A 22359-nucleotide genomic window follows, 5' to 3' on the forward strand; every position below is an offset into this window, starting at 1 on the left:
AAATAACTTGCTGGCTCATTTTGCTTTGCTCAGTAAAATAAAAGGTGGCTTTAAACACATAAAGGACTTAAAGGAAGGGCTTAGTCTTAATACCGCCAGCAAATATTACCGGCGAAACCGAAAGAGTTCTGGAAGTACATCCGCCAAAATGTCAGAAATGACAACTGGATCCCTGGCTTGCAGTACCTTGGAACCATTATTCACAAATATGAGTCCAAAGAAGAATGTTCTGCTCGTTATTTTTCGTCCGCATTTTACCCTTGTAATAGACAAGCTATTGAAGTTTTGTATCTGACTTAAGTAGACCACACGCCTGTGATGCTCTTTTTGTATCTGGAGTTCATCGACTATTGAATGAGCCCAAGAGCGCAAAGCGTATGGTCCCGTTAATACCCCGGTGGAATTCTTATGATGTCTAAAAGCGTTGTATGGTGTATAGGGTTTAACGTCCCTAAAGTTACTCAGGCTATCAGGGACGCCATAGTGGAGGGCTTGGGGTAATTCCGACCACCTGAGGTTCTTTACCGTGTACTGACATCACAGAGTACAGGAATCTCTAGCATTCCGTCTCGTTTGAAATGCGACCGCCGCGGCCACGACCAAGCCCATGTTTTTCGGGTCAGCATCCGACCACCACAACCACTCAGGCTCGACAGCGGCTAGGAGTTTGTATCTCGTAGTTATTTCAACAGTGTGTGAACCAAGCTGCTTTACCCCGTGGACTGGAAATTAGCACATGTCATTCCTGTACATAACAGAGGGCCACATAACTACGTTCACAGTAAAGACCAATGCCATTAACAAGTATCCCATGTAAAGCAATAGAACATTTAATTTATTTATTCTATAATGCGACACCTCGAAAAGCATATTCTCCTAAACGACAGGCAGCACGGATTTGGCAGTCGGTTTTCCTGCGCTCTACATCTGGTGGAATTTGGACATGACTTAGCTATGGCTGTTGACAAGCCGCTATTGTCTGTCGGTGATTTCTGGGATTTTCGCCAGGCGTTCGATGTCGTTGCACATAGCTTCTTTATACCTAAATTTCGACCTTATAATCTGGTTGTGAATGTGCTCAAATGCATTACTGGATATCTCTCTTTCTGGCAGCTATCTGTAGTTCCAAGCGGCTTCACTTTGATCAAAGCCTCAGTTACTTCCGGCGTACTCCAGGATCAGTGGTTGTTATGCTCTTGACCTTACTGTTTCGCCATTACCGACATTCTGTCATCGTTTCGAATGTATGCTGACGACGGTGTCTTGTGCAGAGTCACTAACAATCATTGTGATTATGAAGCTTTGAAGAATGACTTGAGCATGGTGGCAACGTGGCGTGTACGTTAGTATACGTCATTCAATGTGAGCAAACATATGCACGCCATTTTACAAGGAAGCGCTCGTATCAAGAGCAGCGTATCAAATCCGTAGGGGTAATATATGTTTTGCTAAGGAATTCTAATACCTAAGTGTTTTATTTTATCACTTTAGACTTGCGATGGATTGGCGACATAAACTCCATAAAAAAGCGTATAGGCTGTTTAACGCGAAATTTCTGTTGCCTACCCAACGGTCTCAAGCAACCACAATTTATTGCTTGTACCCACTCCTATTTTGATCCAGGTTGGGCTGAGAGTATGTATAACTGTTTATTTTACTTTATATATTTACAGATACTGTGGACTCAAGAGACCTAGTAGGTGCGCGTTTTTGTACAACCAGTTTCTTTTCATGAACATTAAAGAATACATATGGTCTAGTGCAGCAGCCGCGGTGGCTCAGTGGTTATGGCGCTCGGCTGCTGACCCGAAAGACGGGGGTTCGATCCCGACCGGGGTGGTCGAATTTCAATGGAGGCGAAATTCTAGGGGCCCGTGTACTGTGCGATGTCAGTGCACGTTAAAGAACCCCAGGTGGTCGAAATTTTTGGGCCCCTTCACTACAGCGTTACTCGTAGCCGGAGTCGCTTTCGGACGTTAAACCCCATCAACCAAACCAAACGAAATATGCTGTTGTGTTTGACATATGCAACAGATAAAAAAAGAACACAAAAGTCAACAAATTGCCACTTAGGTATTGCGAAGTAATGGCGTTCATGTAATCAGTACAAAATGTGCTTGCATTGCCAACCCCGGAGAGCAAGGATAACCATGTTAAAAGAGGGAAAAACAACACAAGATTACGGAGCAAAATGCATGCGTAGCGCTTGGTCAGAATTATCAGTGGAAAAAGTTGCGGTAGGGAGACTGCTCCAGTGAATAACAGTACGAGGAAAAAACAATTTTTAAATAAGTTAGTGCGTGCGCGGAAAGGAAGCAGATTGTGAGCGTGACGGTGCCTAGATGCGCGTGGCAGGTAAAATTGAATGTATGGACGTCCGCTAAATTCCAGCGACCCGTTATACATCGCGAAAAGCAATTTAAGTCGTGGTGTAGTTTTTCGCGATTCTTAGGGAGATGGTTGTAAGCCATTAGTTGTGCCGGGAATCAGTGGATCTTAACTTGCGAAAAATGAACCGCACTGCTCGTCTTTGAGCCATTTCTAGTTTATGTTTATCTTTTAGGTGAAGGGTACCCCATACTATTGCTGCGTATTCTAATTTTGGCAATATGTAACTTTTGTAGGCTAGAAGTTTTAATACCGAGGTTTTGTTTTCAATTTATGACGCAGAATGCCGAGTTTCTGAAAGGCGGGTGCGCATATGTTTTCAATGTGTTTCGACAAATGAAAGAGTGTTCGTATACCTTATGCCTAGGTATTTGGGAACTTTGTTTATTTGAGGATTATTGATGCAATATGAAAATTTAATTGCTTGCTTTTTTTTCGTGACGCGAAGTAAGACTGTCTTTTCAGTGCTTATGGTCATCGACCAGGTCATGCACCATTCATTACGTTTGACTAAACTAGGGTCGAACTTAAGTTGATCGCCATGGAATGTGACTTGTTTAACGAGCAGACAAACATCGGCGAACAATCTGATGTCAACATGAGGATGAACGGCACAAGGTATATAGTTAACATAGATTAAGAAACGAATCTCTCCAAGCACACTTTCTTGAGGAACTCGGGACGGAACCGGTAATACAGTGAAGGCATGGCCTTTAATAGCCACATATTGAGTATGGTTCGAAAGCTACGCTCTTATGCAATTTATGATAAATGTAGGACGAAAAAGATTGCTAAGCTTTTCAAGACATTTGCCTTGAGAGACGCGAGCAAACGCTTTGCTGAAGTCAAGGAAGATAAAATCAGCCTGCCCAGAAGAAGGAAGTATTCCAGCGATTCCGTGAACAGTTGTTAAAAGTTTCGTACTTTTCGACAAACCCCTTAGAAATGGATACAGTAATTTGTTACTTTTAAGAAATTTTTTTATATAGTGAACGATTATATGTTTAGTGTTTAGCAGCTTGTAGATGACAGCAAAATGAGACCATAGCTTTCCACAAGTAGGCGGTCACCCTTCTTGTGGACTACTATAACACTGCTCACACGTCAATCATCAGGTAAAGTTGCCGTGTTCATAGATACAGAAAATATAGCTGCTGAGATGTGCGCAACAGGTTCGGTACAAAGGTGAAGGAAATAATTCGGTATGCCTTCCGGGCCTCCAGATGATTTTTGATTAACATTTAGCAATAACGAAAACTCTCCGTCAAAAGATATGAAGTCTGACACTTGGCACAAAGAATGGTTTGGTTTATGAGGTTTAACGTCCCCAAGCGACTCACAGTCTATGAGAGATACCGTAGTGAAGGGCTCCGGAAATTTCGGCCACGAGGCACTTTTTAACGTGCACTGACATCGCACAGTACACGGGCCTCTAGAATGTCGCCTGCATAACATAAAGATTCGACCGCCGTGACCGGGATCGAACCGGCATTTTTCGTGTCAACGGCCGAGCACCATAACCACTGGGCCACTGTGGCGGGGTAACAAAGACGAAGCCTCTATGGCGCTATCAGCACGGGTGAATACAGAATCAAAGTGTTCATTCATTATGTTAGATATTTCCTGAGGATCGGCGATCACATTACCACGCTGCCTTATTTTTTGCAAGTGTCTGTTTTTATTGCCAAGTTATCCCCGTAGTTCATCGGGAGTAGTTTTCATGTATGTCGGCAAGGTACTGAAAAATATGTCTGTCGGGCTAGCGATAATGCTTCAGAAAGCTGGGTTTGCAGTTGGCGAAGATCTTCAGGGTTTCTGTTCTTCCGCTTTTTCGCGCGCTTTAACCTACAGCTTCAATTGTACAATTTTTCTGTCGACCCATGGTTTTTGCTCGTTGTGCTTTAATGCGTTTTGTCGGAACAAATTGGTCAGTGCAGTATTTAGAGCAAGTTAGAAACGCCTGCCAGAGTGAATTAATGTGAGTTTTTGGTAAGTTTTCAACAAGCCTCAAGAGTTCATCAAGGATAGATTGATAATTGGTATGAATGAAGTCTTCAACAGTTTTGCAGGGCATAACATCTTTCTCCTCAGAGTTATTATGCCTGCTAGTGAAGAGTACAAGCTTGTGGTCAGATATTGCCTCCAAGAAACAGACGTCGAACTCTGTAATATATCTGCTAGCAAATACAGGATCCAATATTGAACCAGTGACACTATTTTCACGCGTGTTTTTGAGTATACCTTGTTCCAAGTCACACGCAAGCATTATTTCAATAAGAGGGCTATCGACAAGCTATATTTCTGGCTTATGTAGCCAATCCACGGCAGGTAAGTTAAAATCGGCCGCATAATAATTTTCCAGTGTTGCAGCACAGTTATATAACCATAGATTGAGGTCAAGACCTCGGGACGGAGGCCTATAAACTGCCCATAACACAACTGCGTGACCCTGGGAAATAATATTCAAAAACAGACTCCCATGGTTATATGTCTAAGGATGTAATTTCGCGGTAATCGTGCTTTTTAAAATGACCGCGATACCTCCTCCCCTCTATCCACGGTCCCGATGAAATATTATATGTGACGATGATATCAGTATTTGGTCGCTAACACCATCATGTAGCTAAGTTTGTGTGACAATTGCGGTGTGTGGGTCATATTTGAAGAGGACGAATTCAAGTTGTTTTACTTTACTTGCTGTGCTACTAGAACTTAAATTTAGTACTCTCAGATTCTCAGAAATGACGCGGTTAATAGGTCATTCATTATCAAAAGTTTTGCGTTCGCAGTTTATGACTATGCGCGGGCTTTTATTAATATCCGAAGCATAAAAGCAGCCATGAACTTTCAGTTGGTAGTTGATAACAAAAGCACGTTTTCCTTTGTCGACATCCAGTTTGATAGTTTCCCGAAAAGTTTATGCTTTCCCTGAGTTTCATTCCTGCAGTCATTCTGAACGATTACCTTTAAATTACCTTTTAGATTACGTACGTTGCAAAAAACGGCTTCTTTTTCTAGAAAATCCTGAAAACATACGATGACAGGTCTTTTTCCTGGTTTTCTACCAAGACGGTGCAAACGCTGGACAGACAAGCAGGACTGTTGGAATTTTTTTATATAATTAGTGACTTCTTTACTTAGCGCCTCACCTTCCGCTTGCTCTGTGACACTGAAAACAATTAAGTTTGACCGGCCACTGTGGTCATCCAGATCCGCTAGTTTTGCATATTGTTCCATAGCTTCTTGATTTAAGGCGGGAACTTTGTCTTCTAGTGTTTGGATTTGGGAGGTTTTTTTCGCTAATGTCTGGCAGCAGGTTATTGATTACAATCAATCATGTGTTAAGAGTGGCGACGGATTGTTTATTTGATGTAAGACTCTCCCGAGCACCAGCTAGCTCATTGAGTATTTTTGCATGCCCTGACTGAAGGCTAGCAAACATTTCTTCAACTTCTGGGCCAGGGTTTTCTTTGATATCACCACAAACCAGGAATTTGGACGCATAAAAATAGTTGCAAGCAATTGACATGCATGTCCGTGGGCACGGTACAACCAGCAATGTAATGTCATTATTACGGAATGCAGAAACAGGGAAATTAACCTGGGGAAGAAACACTAATCTTTTGGTGGGCGACATGATCCAGGCAGTTTCGCTGAGCCCACTGACGAAGAACAGTTGCAGGTTGTCTTTTATAGCGCATTCCGATGAGGTAACACCTGATGATTTCACCTGTGCAGCGTAGAGCATGCGCAATTTCCTTTCGGCCTGTGGTAGGAGGCCAGGAAAAGAGAAGCGGTTGTCTTCCACGTCACACACTGGGAGCACTGTCGACGAGCTTGCTTCGCACGTAGAAACGACGCTAACAAGCAGCAAAACCTGAGGAAGAAGCACACTGTTTTTGTGAGCGAGATGATCCCTGTGGTTTCGCCCTGCCCATTTAAATAAATTAATAATTGTGTTTCTCACACCTGCGATCAACACTGAGATACGCATGCTTACGCTGGGACCTTGCCCACTTGTGTTAATTTGACAAACCTGATAAGAGCACAAAACAGCGCTCCCAGGCTTGTCCTTGGACACTATGGCAAAACAATAAGTATGACAGAGTCTAAACATACTCTCCACAGGTCGGACCTAAAGTCTACCACAAGAATTTTGCGATTAAAATTTTGTAATAGCGCATATTATTCCCAAACTTGCATCACTTTAATTCATTTCATTTATTTATAGTGTCAGCCCTGATCACGATCTGTAACAGGAATTGCTGATGTGGTACAAAAAACAGCAATGACACAAACATTGAAGCGGGCTTAAAATTCGGTACATAAAGCGTTCGCCACCTTTAGAAAAAATAAAACTCTGGCATATAATTCATGTAGACGATAAAACATTGTGCAGCTTATCTAAGAATTCCCCAAGGCATTGTGAAGTGACAACAGAGTTTGGTCGGATATTCCATTCCTTAATGGTTGTTCGGAAAAAGCTAAATTTAAAGCATTCATTTCGGACAATGGGCATTGGTATGTACAAGCTGTGTTGGCGTGATATTTCTCCAGTTTTAGGTTCATTGTACTTTGATTCGTTTATTGTCAATGTGTGATTAATAATCTCAAAAAGAAACTTGAGCCTGTCATATTTCGTTCTAAAATCGAGATCTTCCAAATGAGCACGTTTACACAAGGACGTGGGGGATCAGAATGTCTGCACCTATTAAAAATAAACCTAAAACCGAGACCCTGAATTCGTTCCAGTTTAGAGCGATTGAATACAGTGTGTGGGTCCGAAACAATTTTTTTCATATTCGAGGATGGGGCTTATCAAGCTCTTAAAAACCATAAATTTTATTTCAGTAATTGCCCTATGAATATTTCGTCTGGGTCTCTACAGTGCTTTTGAGGCCTTGGAACATATATTATCGATGTGTGAATTCCAACTCAAGTCAGAAGTAAGTTAATGCAAGGTATTTGTATTTACAGACTCTGGTTATTATTCTATCGTCGATGCTATAACTGTAATCTAATATAGTTTTCTTTCTTGTAATTGTCTTAAAAACTGCTTTATCTGGATTTGATACCATCTGCCACCTCTTGCACCATCGTTGATCTTTTGCAAATTTAGATTTAGTTCAACGTGATCTTGCAGAGCATAATTTGTTTATAAATGGTGCAGTCACCTGCATACAATCTGACCGGTAGGCTGAAGTCGTTAGGCAAGCCATTGATGAAAATAAAAAGCAGGAGAGGGCCCAGGACGCTGCCCTGCGGAACACCGGAGTCTACTGGAATAATGCTCGATTTATGAGCATGAACTTGAACATACTGTTCTCTACAGGAAAGATAGGACGTAAACCACTTTGCTATCGTTTCGTTCCAGCACGCCTGCCAAGCACGCGCAGACTAGATTTCGTGGCTGCTTAACTACATGCCGGCGGCACGCTGTCGCATTCCCGCCTGGCTGAGCGCGTCCAGGCAAATATATTTGTGAAGACCCGATGACGACTTGTGTCACTGATTCGTCTCCACAAATTTGGTGACTCCGGACTTCGCGTCTTCGTTCTCTGCTCCTGCCCTGCGCTTGCATCAGCAGCTTCGCTAGGCCTACCACTGCCCGGAGCTCGAGACCCCGCCTACCTTCCATGGTGTAAGCCCTGGCCATGGATCCCTCCACTCATGTACCGTCTCCGTAGCCTGTCACGCCGCCACCTCATGAGTCCGCGGTCTCCGCCCTCAAGATCCCCGACTTGTGGTCAGTGGAATCGGAACTTTAGTTTCGCACCATCGAGGCCTTCTTCCGCCGGCACCGCATCACGTCCGGGTCACCAAATTTGTGGAGACGAATCGCAGACGCAAGTCGTCGTCGGGTCTCCACAGATATATTTGGCTGGACGCGCTCAGCCAGGCGGGAATGGGAGAGCGTGCCGCCGGCCTTGCAGTTAAGCAGCCACGAAATCCAGTCTGCGCGTGCTTGGCAGGCGTGCTGGGGCTGTCGTCGTCTTCTACGACCGGACCACGATGGCGCGCTATAATACATATCATTTTAAGTAACAGTTTAGGATGCGAGACTTTATGAAACGCTTTTGCGAAGTCTAAGAATACTATGTCTGTTTGCAAGCGGGAATTAATTGACAAGCAGAGATCGCGTACAATTTCAGTGAGTTGTGTGTTTGTGGAAAGTCCCTTGCAAAAGCCATGCTAATTAGCAAATAACAAATTGTTACAGTCAAGGCAAGTTAATAAAGGTTTGTAGATAATATGTTCAAGTATCTTAGAGCAAGTACTAACGAGTGAAATCTGTCTGTAATTCTCAACGTTCGAAGTAGAACCACTTTTATGCACAGGCACTATATTCGCACTTTTCCAAGCAACGGGAACGCAACCACTGTCGACAGAGGATTGAAAAAACTTGGCTAGAAATTTGGAAATCCACTCTGCATATCTATAAAAAAATTCATTCGGGATTTCATCTGGGCCTGGTCTCTTTTTGGTGTCTGTATTCAAAAGCAAATTCAGGACCCCTTCCTCACTGATCTCTACATCTGATATAGGAGGACTATCCGGAGGCTGAAAACATGGCGATTCGCCATCATCACGTGTGAAAACCGATGCAAAAATTGAATTAAATCTCTCAGCCAGCTCTACGCTCCCTTCGTCATTTGCCTGCTTAAATTTTCCTCAGAAATTTACATATCGCCAAAACTTGCCAGGTGCTCTGTTAGAAATCTCGTGAGGGTCTGACTATAGAATTTGTTTAATTTCTTTGATGAGGCGTTGTAATCCTTGGCTCATAAGATGTATGGAGGTTTTCAGTACAGGATTTGAATGGTCTGAGCACCTGTTACGCCTACGTTTTAGCTCTCTTTTTTATGAATGACATCCTTATTAATCCTAGAATTCTTTCTTCTTATTGTTTCATGGTTTTAGGAATAAACATCTTGATCCCAGGCGCTATCATATTTGCGAAGAAGTCCCACAACTCATCGGTTCTAGCTCCGTCTTGATAGAAGCTCATGAATTCATCAAACAAGTTTTCAAGGTATTTTAATACTCCGACATCGTCAGCAGCCGCAAAATTCAAAAGAATTCTTCTGCAAGGTTTATGACAGGTATCAGAGTCATACTGAGGACACAACCACCATCTTATGGTCAGGCAAACCTTCTTTAACATCACAACTGTGCAAAAGCTTAGTCGCGAAAGATGCATAAACACACGTTGCCATAATTCCAAAGAAAGTACCACACTTTGAAAGTCAAGCAACTTGCTTTTAAAGGTGGCATTACCGGTATTCTGTTTTTGTCCAGATGGCGCGCTTGGAATCTTTTTCCGCCTTTGGTTGCACGAATTACATCTCATGGTGCTTTTTACCACGTTTGAGTGTATAAATAGATTGTATAACCTTTTGTAAGGCTAAAGAAGATGCGTCTGATGGTTTTGCGAAGACGAAGACTGGCTCACATCGTACGAGCGGGTGAGCGTATACAACAAATGGGACGATGTGACGAAGCTAAACAACGTCATCTTTTACCTCGCCGGTGTGGCTAACCTCTGGTATCGCAACCATGAGGCAGATATTCAAACCTGGTCCACCTTTAAGACTAAATTTTCCGAAGTATTTGGTCGGCCGGCTGTCAGGCAACTCCGAGCCGAACAGCGATTGCGCGAACGATCTCAGCAGGCTAGTGAAAGCTTCACTAGCTACATTGAGGATGTCGTCGACTTGTGCAAGCGGGTCAACGCTCGTATGTCGGAAGCCGACAAGATCCAACACATCTTGAAAGGCATCGATGACGACGCTTTTCAGATGCTTCTAGCGCGCGACTTGCGTACCGTTGCTGAAGTTGTCACGCTGTGTCAAAGCTTTGAGCAGTTGCGCAAGCAGAGGATTCTGACACGCCAGCGGCCACAGCAGGTTGAGTCGCTTGCTGGGCTCACGCCTGCTCCTGACTCATCGCTGCTACAGCAGATTAAAGACTTCGTGCGGGAAGAAGTGGCACGTCAACTTTCCTTTCTGCCGAGCGCTCACGACCGACCATCATATCTGGCTCCAGCCCTCCGACATACAATTCAAGAACAAATTGCTGAGGCTCTTCCACCGGCCCATCCGTCACCACCTGTCACGGTTCCGCTGACATACGCTGACGTTGTCGCCAGACCACAACCTGTGGCGGCTCCGCTCACATATGCCGAAGCCGTCGCGAGACCGCCTCCTGTCGCGGCTCCAGTGACGTATGCCGATGTCGTCGCAAGACCGCAGCCGCAAATCTATAATGCGCCTCCGGCGCATTTGCGAGGGCCAGTGGCTTACCGTCGACCTACTCCAAGGGTCAGCGATTATTGGCGCACAACGGACAATCGGCCGATTTGCTTCTTTTGTGGTCTCCCAGGTCATGTATCTCGGCATTGCCGCCGTCGTCTCCCGGACGCGGAAATTCCTCCCCAAGCTCCTGGGTACTGGCCTCCACCGAGTCAGTACTCTGTGCCAGCTGCGCCGCCGCAAAGTCGTACTTTCTCGCCGGACCGTTCTACCCTCTCCAGCCGCCGGCCCTCTTCTCCACGACGCCGGTCTATCTCGCCTATGCGACGTCGCCCCACCGCTAACCAGGAGGAAAACTAGGAGCCGCAGTTCCTGAGGCGAGAACTGCGTCCACAACGAACTTCGAAAGGCCTCATCCGTCAGCCGCTAACCTCATTGAAATTTCCGTCGACGGCGTTTCTGTCATGGCGCTTGTCGACACTGGTGCTGCGGTTTCCGTCATGGACGCAAAGCTGTGTAGTTCTTTAAGAAAAGTAAGGACGCCAATTGCTGGACTCTCACTGCGCACTGGGAGCGCTCAGAACGTCCAGCCGTCAGCAGCGTGTACCGCTCGCGTTGTCATCCAGGGGACCATCTATGCCGTCGAATTCGTCGTATTGCCCTGCTGTTCTCATGCTGTTATCCTGGGCTGGGATTTCCTATCGCGCCATGCTGCTATCATCGATTGTGCTCGATCTGAAATCGAGTTCTCTCACCTGCCCGAAGCTGTCTTGGACACTGCCCCCCCTTCTGGTGCCTGTGTTAAGGCCCTCGTTGCCGAAGACATTGACCTGTCTCCCTGCTCTTCTGTCCTCGTACCCCTTTCTTGCGGCCCTCTTCGCGACGACACTGTCCTCTTCACTCCGTCCTCTATCTTTCTGCACCGCAAGTGCCTGCCTCTGCCATACGCCGTACTGACTATATCCGCTGGCCTCTCCGTACTGTTCGTGTCTAACCCATTCTCGTTCCCCAACGCCTTGCGCCTAGGTGAATGTCTCGGCACTGTACAGCCATTCGCGTCTCTGCTCATCCGCGAAGAGGCGGACGACGCGCCGCACCTCTCCATAGCCGCACTCAGCCCACCTACTGCTGCGCCCGATCCCTCCTCAACCGAAGCATTCCTTCGCTCCATCGACGACAACCTTCCAGCGCCGCAAATGGCACAGCTTCTCACTTTACTTGATCAGTTTCGCTCCTCATTTGACTCACATCAAAGTTCCTTGGGCCAAACTTCCACTGTCACCCATGCCATCGACACAGGTGACCACGCACCGCTGCGACAACGTCCCTATCGTGTGTCTGTCGCCGAGCGCCAAGTTATTGAAGACCAAGTCGACAAGATGCTCCAGAGCGGCGTCATTCAGCCCTCAAGCAGCCCATGGGCGTCGCCTGTGGTGCTCGTCAAAAAGAAGGATGGCTCCATACGCTTCTGTGTAGATTACCGCCGCCTTAATAAGATTACGCGCAAAGATGTCTATCCCCTCCCGCGCATAGACGACGCTCTGGACTGTTTGCAAGGGGCCGAACTCTTTTCCTCCCTCGATTTGCGTTCCGGGTACTGGCAAGTTCCTATGAAAGAAGCCGATCGCCCCAAAACCGCCTTTGTGACACCGGATGGCTTGTATGAATTTACGGTGATGCCCTTCGGGCTTTGTAACGCCCCCGCGACTTTTGAGAGGATGATGGACACCATTTTGCGCGGACTTAAGTGGAAGACATGCCTTTGCTACCTCGACGACATTGTGGTCTTTTCCCCGGACTTTGACACCCACCTCTCCCGTTTGAAGCACGTCTTGACCTGCCTCTCTGACGCCGGCCTGCAGCTGAACTTAAAAAAATGCCGTTTTGCCGCCCGTCAATTAACCATCTTAGGTCATGTTGTCTCTAAGTAGGGTGTCAGTCCCGACCCAACGAAACTTCGTGCTGTGGTTGACTTTCCCAAACCCACCTCCATCAAAGACCTGCGCAGCTTCCTGGGTTTGTGCTCGTATTTCCGCCGATTTATTCGCAACTTTGCGTCCATTGCTGCGCCTTTGACTCAACTGCTGTCTGGAAGTGCGGATTTATCACTGTGGTCTCCAGCGTGCGACGACGCATACAACACCTTGCGCCGTCTCCTCACGGCGCCGCCCATTCTGCGCCATTTCGACTCGGCCGCTCCTACCGAAGTGCACACGGACGCCAGCGGTGTTGGCCTCGGCGCTGTCCTCGCCCAACGAAAACCTGGCTTTGACGAATACGTCGTTGCTTATGCTAGCCGCACACTCACACCAGCAGAACGCAATTACTCCGTAACTGAAAAGGAGTGTTTGGCGATTGTATGGGCCCTCGCGAAGTTTCGACCGTACATCTATGGGCGCCCTTTTGACGTTGTGACCGACCACCATGCGCTCTGTTGGCTTTGCAACCTGAAAGACTCCTCCGGCCGCCTCGCTAGATGGGCCCTTCGCTTGCAAGAATATGATATCCGCGTCGTGTATCGCACCGGCCGCAAGCATCAAGACGCCGATGCACTGTCACGCTGCCCCCTTCCAGCCGAGATCGCCAGCCTTTCCACCTTTTCCACCTCCGGCGCTTCTCTGCCCTTGCTTCGTCTCAGCGACATGCCTTCAGCGCAACGCATGGATCCGTGGATCGCTTCCCTACTCGACTTTCTCGCCAACCCGACGGCTGCTTCCCCGTCACGTGCGCTCCGCCGCCAAGCTGCCCATTTTGCGATTCGTGACAACCTACTTTATCGCCGTAACTACAGCTCCGAAGGTCGCAAGTGGCTGCTCGTTATTCCACGCCACTTACGCTCGGAGATATGCGCATATTTCCATGCTGCCCCCCACAGTGGTCACGCGGGCGTTTTCAAGACCTATACCCGCATACGGCTGCGCTACTACTGGCGCGGAATGTACACCTTCATCATGAAGTACGTACGCTCATGCATTCCCTGCCAACGTCGCAAGACACCTCCCCATCGTTTTGCTGCTGAGCTGCAGCCGTTACCATGCCCTCCACGCCCATTCGACCGCGTTGGCATTGATTTATACGGTCCGCTTCCCTACACTGCAGCCGGCAACCGTTGGGCTATTGTAGCGGTGGATCACCTTACACGATATGCCGAAACTGCTGCCCTTCCGGCTGCCACAGCGACGGACGTTGCCTCCTTCATTTTGCACCGATTCATCCTTCGTCACGGTGCACCTCGTGAACTGCTCAGTGACCGAGGCCGCGTGTTCTTATCTGAGGTGGTGAAGGCGCTTCTCAAAGAGTGCAACACGATTCACCGAACTACCACCGCCTATCATCCGCAGACCAATGGCCTCACTGAACGATTTAACCGAACCCTCGGAGACATGCTCTCCAAGTACGTCGCTTCTGATCACACGAATTGGGATCTAGTCCTTCCGTACGTTACTTATGCGTACAATACCGCTACGCAGTCCACCACTAGCTTCTCTCCTTTCTTCCTACTTTACGGCCGCCAACCCTCTGCTACTATCGACACAATTCTCCCTTACCACCCTGATGAATCTGAATATCGGCCTGTTTCCCAAGCCGCGCAACACGCCGAAGCCTGCCGTCAAATCGCCCGCTCACTCACGACTGACACCCAGTATCGCCAGCGCTCCCGCATCGACCAAGACCAAACCTCACCGAACTATTCTTCTGGAGCACTTGTGTGGCTCTGGATCCCTTCAGGCACTCCCGGTCTCTCCTCAAAATTTCTGGCAAAGTACCATGGTCCCTACCGTGTACTGGAGCGCACCTCTCCGGTTAATTAAGTCGTGGAACCCCTCACGCCGTCTCCTGATCTCCGCCGCCGAGGACGGGAGACCGTTCATGTCCAGCGCCTCAAGCCCTACTACGACCCCGCCGTCTTGCCATCATCCTAAGTCGCCAGGATGGCTCCTCTTGTCCCCGGGGCGATTGTAAGGCTAAAGAAGATGCGTCTGATGGTTTTGCGAAGACGAAGACGAGGTGACAGTGCTCTCGAGAGTCTTTGGCCAGCGCTACGCTTGTGTGCTTTTCGCCGACCTGATCCCGGACTGCTGCCGTTGCCATTCCCGTCGCCCCAGTACCTCGTACTAAACCCCCCGTTACATTTTCTTTTATTGAATGATATCCTCCTGCTGTAGTGCCTAAATAGTGATGCAAGTACTAAAGAAATGGTTTCAAAAACTACACGTGCCTTTTTGTTAAAGGCATGCCTCGCTCCTGAGCACTGGCTGTAGGGGGCGCTGTCCCAAAGGCAGGTTCCACTGGCCAGCTGGTTATATTATAACGCCATGGAATATCCAGGCTGACAGAATAAAGCTATCGTAAGGTATGGCATAAGAATGACAGATATTCATGGAAAAGAACAGACATTCTACTGAAAGCCTTACTGGGGTACAGCAGGTATGAAGCACTGAGAGGTATTTGAAAAGAATGAGTGGTGGCATGGCTTACTTTTGGGAATCCGGCTTTCTTCTTAAGAGCAAAGTGGGGGCTAAATTGGTTGATAGAAAACATCATTGCCCAACAGAGGATGGCGTTACCCATCCGCTTAGACGACGGCTTGGAGCTCTTGGGTCCGGGCGGCGTATTCGGCCAGTTGCATGAAAACGAGTGGAGTAGTTGGGTTCGATATGAGTATCAATCACTGTAGGCGAAAAACTAGTCAAGAGAAGACGAGGCACAAGAAGGGAGATAGCACAGAATGACTATAGTCGTCATTGTGCGCTATCTTCCTTCTTTCCCTCGTCTTTTTGTGCTGGTTTTTCGCCTATATCCCAACTGGCAGAGATCTCAACTCTTCTGCAAATCATTAATCTCTCACAGCAGGCCTCTTTTCTTTCTTCCTGATGTGTTTCCTTTATGTTTGGACAATTTCAGATCACGTGAAGCGTGTCAGCTGTGTTTACTCAACTTTTACATGTATATTTGTGTTCTCCTAGGTACCCCTGCTAATGACCAGGGGTCTGGGGTATGTTCTTGTCATCGTTATCATCACCCTGACTACGCCTGCTGCAAGACAAAGGCCTCTCCATATCTCTCCAATTAACCCTGTCCTGTGCCAACGGCGGCCACTCTATACCCGCAATCTTTTTAATCTCATCCACCTGTCGCCTCCTGCCACGCTTACCTTCTCTTGGGATCCAGTCAGGCACCCTTAACTACCATCGGTTATCTTGCCTTCACGTTAAATGCCCTGCCCAAGCCCATTTCTTCATGATTTCAACTAGGATCTGATTAATTCGCGTTTATTCCCTGACCCACACTGCCCTCTCCCTGTCTCTTATGTTACCCCTATCATTATTCTTTTGATAGCTCTCTGCGTTTTCTGAACTTAAGTTGAACGCTTTTCGTTAGCCTCCATGTTCCTGCCCCAGAAGTGTGAGCCGGTATGATACAGCTGTTAAGGACTTTTCTCTTGACGGATAATGGGAAACTGCTACTGGTCATAGAGAACCGGAGAAATGCGTTCACCCCTTTCTTATTGTTATTGATATTTCACTCTCATGATCTGAATTCATGGCCGCTACCTGTCTTAAGTAGACGTATTCCGTTACTACTTCCAGCACCTCGCTACGAATTGTAATCTGCTGTATATTTGCGAGACTATTGAACATTATTCTGGTTTTCTGCATATTAAACCAAGGCCCAGTTTTCTGCTCTGCCCATTTAGCTCAGTGATCATGCTTTGCAGTTCACTTCCTAAGCGACTTATTAAGACAATCTCATCTCCAAATCGCAGATTACTTAAGTATTCTCCAGTAAATCTCATCCCCAACTCTTCCTAATCTAGGCCTCTGAAAACATCCTGCAAACAGGCGATGAATGGTATTGGTGAGGTCATATCTCCCTGCCTGACGCCCTTTCTTATTGGAATTTTTTAAAGGTGGAAGCCTTTAATGCCTCATCGTTGTAAGCAGGAGTAGCCGATGTCACGCTTTTCAATTGGTCGAAACGGTCGTGACGTCATAGTGCGCGAATTTCAAACGGTGCCAAATGTACTTTGGCTAGTAACCATGCAACCAATTAAAGGGATCGTATAGTGATGCTCCAAGTAAGTGGGACTGAGCTTAGCTAATTGCTTAATTACCCAATTAGCCTAATTAACCCTTCTAGTCAGGCCACAAAAATAAATAAAACCGAGTAGGAAATTGGTCGAGTTCGGGAATCGAACCCCGGTCTCCGGAGGGTGAGACGGGCATGCTAAACACTCCGCCATGCCAGCTCGACGGTTTGCAATGAACAAAGGCGCGTCTAGTAAATACGGTGTCTTCGTTGACTCCCATCTTCCTCCCTTCCCGTTACGGCGAGGTTTAGGTGTCCACCCAGATATGCGAGACAGATTTATTTCCTTTCCTGAAAAACCAATATACTGACGAGCAAGGCGTAGAATCGAACGGGCGATGGCGTTCTATGGACTCCCTGACATCGTTGCAAGACGCTGTCGCGTTTCACTCGAACAGGCGACGCCCAATATTTTAACAAAGCATCAGTGACACATGCAGCAACACCGCGCTTAAGGCTTTCGCCTCACCGCACTTTAGGTCAGCAAAGTGCCCCCCCCCCCCTCCCCCTGATTTTTTTTTAATGCTGACTATGGTAGCTTTGAAGCAGTTATAGATATCTTCCTGTACTGTTACATATGTATCTTCTGCACCCTGATTCTTCAATGCCTGCATGACCGCTGAGGTGTCGGCAAAGTGAAATGCTTTCTGGTAATCTTTGAAGGCTATATATAGGGGTTGATTATATTCTGCCCATTTCTCTACCATATGAGTGATAGTGTGAATATGGTCTATTTTCGAGTATACTTTACGAAAGCCTGCCTGATCATTTCAAGTATGCCTGGTCTAAGGTGTCCTTACTCTATTAGGGATTATCTAATTAAAGAACTTATAGGCAACTGATAGTAAGCTGATTGTTTTGTAATTTTTTTAAAGTCCTGGACATTTCCTTTCTTGTAGATTAAGAGGAAGTTAGCGTTCTTCGAAATTTCTGGTGCGCTCGATTTCCTAAGCCACCGCGGATACAGGGTGGCAAGTTTTTCTAGCACAATCACCCCTCTGTCCTTCAACAGACCTGCAGTTACGTAATCCTAACCAGCTGCTTTCCCCACTCTGCATTGCTCCTAAGGCTTTCTTTGCTTCATCTCTCTTTACTGTCGGGATGTCCCGTTGCAGTGCGTTACTACCTCTCTCATTTAAGTCCTGATTACAACGGCTACTGTACAGATTTGTGTAGAAGTCTTCGGCTACTTTAACTATCTTATCCATGATGCTAACGGCATTGCCCTGTTTGTCTCTAACGCATATATCTGATTATTACCTATGCCTGGCTTGCTTTTGTCCGATTTTAGGCTGCCTCCGTTCTTTAGAGCATGTTCGATTCTCTCGATGCTGAACTTCCTTATGTCTGTCACCTTGCGCTTTTTGATTAACTCTGATAGCTCTGCCGGTTCTATTCTCTCTGTGGGGCTTGTTGCTTTAATGCTTTGCCGTTTCTTGACATGATCTTTCGTCTCCTGAAAGAGCATACCTGTATCCTGTCGAACCATCCTAACGCCTACTTCTACTGCGCGCTCCGTAATGACAGCTATGACATTGTCATTCTTTGCTTGGAAATTAACGTCTTCGTCCTCAGTTGAAGCTGAATATCCGTTCTGAAGCGATATCCTGAACGTCTCTACTTTCGCTCTTAGCGAAAACTCGTTAATGGCCTTTTTCTTCACTACTTGCTTCCTTGTTTCTTCTTGTTTGCTGGAGTCTCCAAATACTCTCTAGCTCTTTGTTAAGTGATCTATCGGCCGCCGTCTACACAGCTCGCCTTTTTCTGTAGTGTTGCGTGATATCTTTGCATCTAAGTAGTTGCTCCCGGCCGCTATGACGTGAGGGCCCCGGGCCCACCCGGAAGATGAGACCGCGGGCGAGCTCTTGAGCCCTTCATTTCGCTCTAGCTGAGAGCAGACCGGTGACTATATTATTTTAGTCTCTGTGTTCGTATCTGTTAAATATATTACAATGTTTGCTCCCTTTAACATTCTCTATTTCATATAATTGTTCACTGCGGACTTGGAGTCCCTCATTATTATTTTTGCGTCTGTTGCTGTCACTGCAAGCACTGGGCCGTTTCTTCGTCCGTTTCTGAAGAGTTTGTGCGGACAGAGCGCTAGCTTTTATCTCTTGTTTTTCATTTGCTACCACTGTCAGCATAGCTGGGCAGTCTTCGTATTTCGTACTCACCTGCGTCGACGTGACCACATCGTTTCGACCTCCGCAGCGCCTTTGTAGGGTCTCGGGTCTTTTGGTTCTTCAGTCGTTATGATATTCTGGATGAATGTTGGCTGAGATTGGGGTGGGGGGAGGGGGGCGGTGGTTGTAGTCTTTTCCTGATGTCTATAGGTATGTCTGTATTCTTGCTACTTTGGCCCTCATAGGAGATACTGAGGCTGTTTAGTATGTCTCTTCCCCGTTTGTGTTCTTGTGAGTCTTTGGTATGCGAGATCCTGCAGCTTTCATTAACTTCGTCATGTTTTTCATACGCCGAATTTCATGAATCTTTCTGAGGGTGTGCAGTGAGGCAGTCCCAGAGCCGCCGTGGTGATTTTCCTAATGATTTTCTCTATCTTCTCTTTTTGGCACTTCGTGAGATAGAGGTATGGGATCGCGTATGCTCATCAAGAAAGCCAGCGCCAGTCTTAGTAAGTTTGGCTCTTTCATTCCCGTTTTCCGGTTGGCGATATGTCTGATTAGTCTAATAATTTGTTGCGTGCCACTTTCGAGTCTGCTACCTCGACTTCCATATTTTCGTGCAAAGATCTGGAAGTCGCGGCTAGAAAAAGTCGGAGAGCTGTTGGAAGATTCGCACTAGGCGCCCACGGAAAACCACAAATCAGGCAGTAAAAGGGGACATGGGCTTGGAATCGTTCGAAGGGTGGGAAGCTCAGAGTAAAATATATGGTGAACGCCTGAGGAAACTAGGCTATAGCAGGTGGGCAGCAGGAACCGGCTAACTCTGATCACGTTCTCCGATTTCTCTTGCCTGCCACTGGCAGCATGCAACTTGACCTGTGTGTGACATCTGGAAGTTGCGCCACAGTGGAGATATCATTACAGGCTCCTTGTATATGGCCAGCGCGTAACAATACAGTAACTCTATGTAATGTATTTGCTGGCTATGTACTATACGTTGTGTCGTATACTTTTTGGCGTTCTACCGGCTGATCCTGAGGTCGTGGGTTCGATACTTACCACGGCAGCCGTATTTAGAGGGGGGCGAAATACAAAAAAGCCCCTGTGCTGTGCGATGTCATGTTACTTTAAAGACTGCCAGTCGGTATAAATTGATTGCGAGCTTCCACTACGGCGTCCGTATAAGAGGGCATGTTGCTTAGAGAAGTTAAAGCCTATATTTTAATTTATGCTAAAAAACAGCGGCAATGGACCCTCTTCCGTCGGAAAAGGAAAGACACAGGGTTTCCAGCTTGAAAAAGCATTATCCGCCTTTGTTTTTATTCAAGGAAAGCTGGTGAATACTTAGCACTTGAAAAATAGGCAGTAATCGGAACACTTACACTGCATGTTCACAGCTTTCAGATGCAGGAAAGTACGTGTGCATCGGTACGAACAACGTGGGCTCAGCTTCCAAGGAGTTCCAAGTGGATGTGCAAGGTGAGAACAAATGCCGGATTGGTTGCTAGCATGAAAAACACTTATTCATTTCGTTCACAACCAATGTTGACTTGGTCGCAAGCACGGACAAAATAAATTGGAGAGACGAAACTCGTGCACTACTTTGTGTTGCTTTGCCCAGCCTGCACGTCTGGCTGTTTCGAGTGGTTGCTGGTGATACCCTGCGTTTTGTCTGCGAGCTATGTAAGTACAAAGTGGGTTGACAGAATAATGAGTAATAAATAAAAATGAAGCTAAACTTCAAGAAACAAAATTTATTTATTCAAAGTATCTCACCCAGCTTGAAGCCCTCTCGTCTTTTGCGCTTGTGTGATGTTCGTCATAATCTGGTATGACAATATGCGCATCATGAACTTTGCGCAGAAAACGCAACTACCTGGGAGGCCAACGTTTTGGGTGAATGAGATGACTCAGCTATGTTGCTAAAGTTTGATCAGTGTAAGACATGCCCGCTATTCACGACAAAACGAGCTTGTCCCTATCACTGGCATAGTCAGCTCCCGGCATTTTTTCGGCGGCAGTACGAAAGACAAGTGGCGATTGCTCGCCATGGTGCAGTGAAGTAGGGATAGATGATTAAGGTTCTGCGACAAGTTCAAAGCTACCTGACTTTTCGAGTGTGTCGTGAGCAGCAGTGCTAGATGTTTGCCTAGCTTTGCGTGGTGATATGTGGCCTTCTAAAGCGCTTTGCATTTTTAGTGGGAACGAAACTTGCTGCTGCATTACGGTGGCTTCCGCAACAAGGACCCATGATTCGACGTGGTAGATGGCTGGCTTCTTTAGGTCGATATGTCGGAGGCGGTAGCTCGGCGGTAGCTCTCACGCAGCTTAGACTCACCACGGCTTGTATGCTCCGTACGCACAGAGCCACCGTCCATCGACTCCTCGAGCTTGGAGCGCCACCAGACAGCGTTGCTTCACCAGCCGGTGACTCTGGCCTGTCCCGCTTCGGGATCGCCGCCACCCGAGCTGAGCTGGTTCCACGATGGTGTGCCCCTGCTCGAGTCGGACCCGAAGCTGCTCTTCTTCCAGGTATCTCCTGTGGCTGCCCACTGCTTGCTTGCGCACTCCGCACTGTTGATAATCTTATTTCAACACTATGACGAAACCGGAGAGTTGGTGAAACATTTCTTAAGGGCAAACAGCGCGAAAGACGTAGACGGAATAAAACCTTCGCAGTGATTAAATATTCAGTTGACAGTCAGCGCTTGTCCTGTGTTTCCTCTGCTTTCCGTCTACGTATTTCGCGCTGTTTACCCTTCAGAATTATTTTAATGCTCCACGTGTTGCTTTGAGGTGTCGCAGCTGGGACGGAGCTTCACGATTTTGCGGATTAGGTCGCGGTAGCTTTCGCAGACCTCACGGGCGTTTTCCCTAAGAATTCCTGCAAATCAGAGCGCACTGGCCTGAATACTTTGTGAATAAAGGGGCCAAAATAGACTTAGGAAGCACAGATTATGTTTTATCAACACATTATTCCAAATCATTCTCCCCTTCGCTTCTGGTAACACAGTCACTTGCTCAAGATTTTTTTTTTCTTTTCGTAGTCTTCCATTCTTTATTCAGTACGTTTCTTTTCCCAAATGAATATTGCGGACAAATTCAAGTTGTCGTGTGCCGATTCATTAAGCCATTCTATTGACAAGAACACGACTCTCAATGAACAGAGAGCTTTTAGGAGCTAGAAAAGACCAAGTGACAAAATAAAGGTGTCGCTATCTACCGGCTGACTTGAATTGTACTCCTATTTTTCGGCGCGGACTCCAGAGGCTACGTTCCACTGCACTTGACTGCAGAAAGGTGGCAATTCGTCCCTTTAGGTGAGGACGTCACGAATTTGAATGGGCTGGTGAGATAGTTTTTAAATGCCCTTTGCACGGCGATAAATGCGTCTTTCGCGGCCAGACAAGCGTCCAAATAGACTCTAAGAGCTAACGAATCAACGCCTGCTGAGACCGAAACTGCGTAGAGTTATATACTCAGCGCCTCTTTATCCTAATATCTGC

At 46.8% G+C, this 22359-nt stretch overlaps 1 protein-coding gene across 1 annotated transcript in view; it reads left to right on the top strand.

Moving 5' to 3' along the window:
* LOC149356843 (hemicentin-2-like) overlaps positions 1-22359 on the top strand; it is a 107528-nt gene that overhangs the window by 83271 nt on the left and 1898 nt on the right. Inside the window, exons 12-13 of the mRNA XM_089575376.1 lie at positions 20251-20332; positions 21219-21385. Coding sequence (XP_089431502.1) covers positions 20251-20332; positions 21219-21385 — 249 coding nt within the window. The remainder of the gene's footprint in view (positions 1-20250; positions 20333-21218; positions 21386-22359) is intronic.

The sequence above is a fragment of the Amblyomma mixtum genome, chromosome 3 (assembly GCF_055824585.1).
Source record: "Amblyomma mixtum isolate Tamu chromosome 3, ASM5582458v1, whole genome shotgun sequence".
NCBI classification, from domain to species: domain Eukaryota; kingdom Metazoa; phylum Arthropoda; class Arachnida; order Ixodida; family Ixodidae; genus Amblyomma; species Amblyomma mixtum.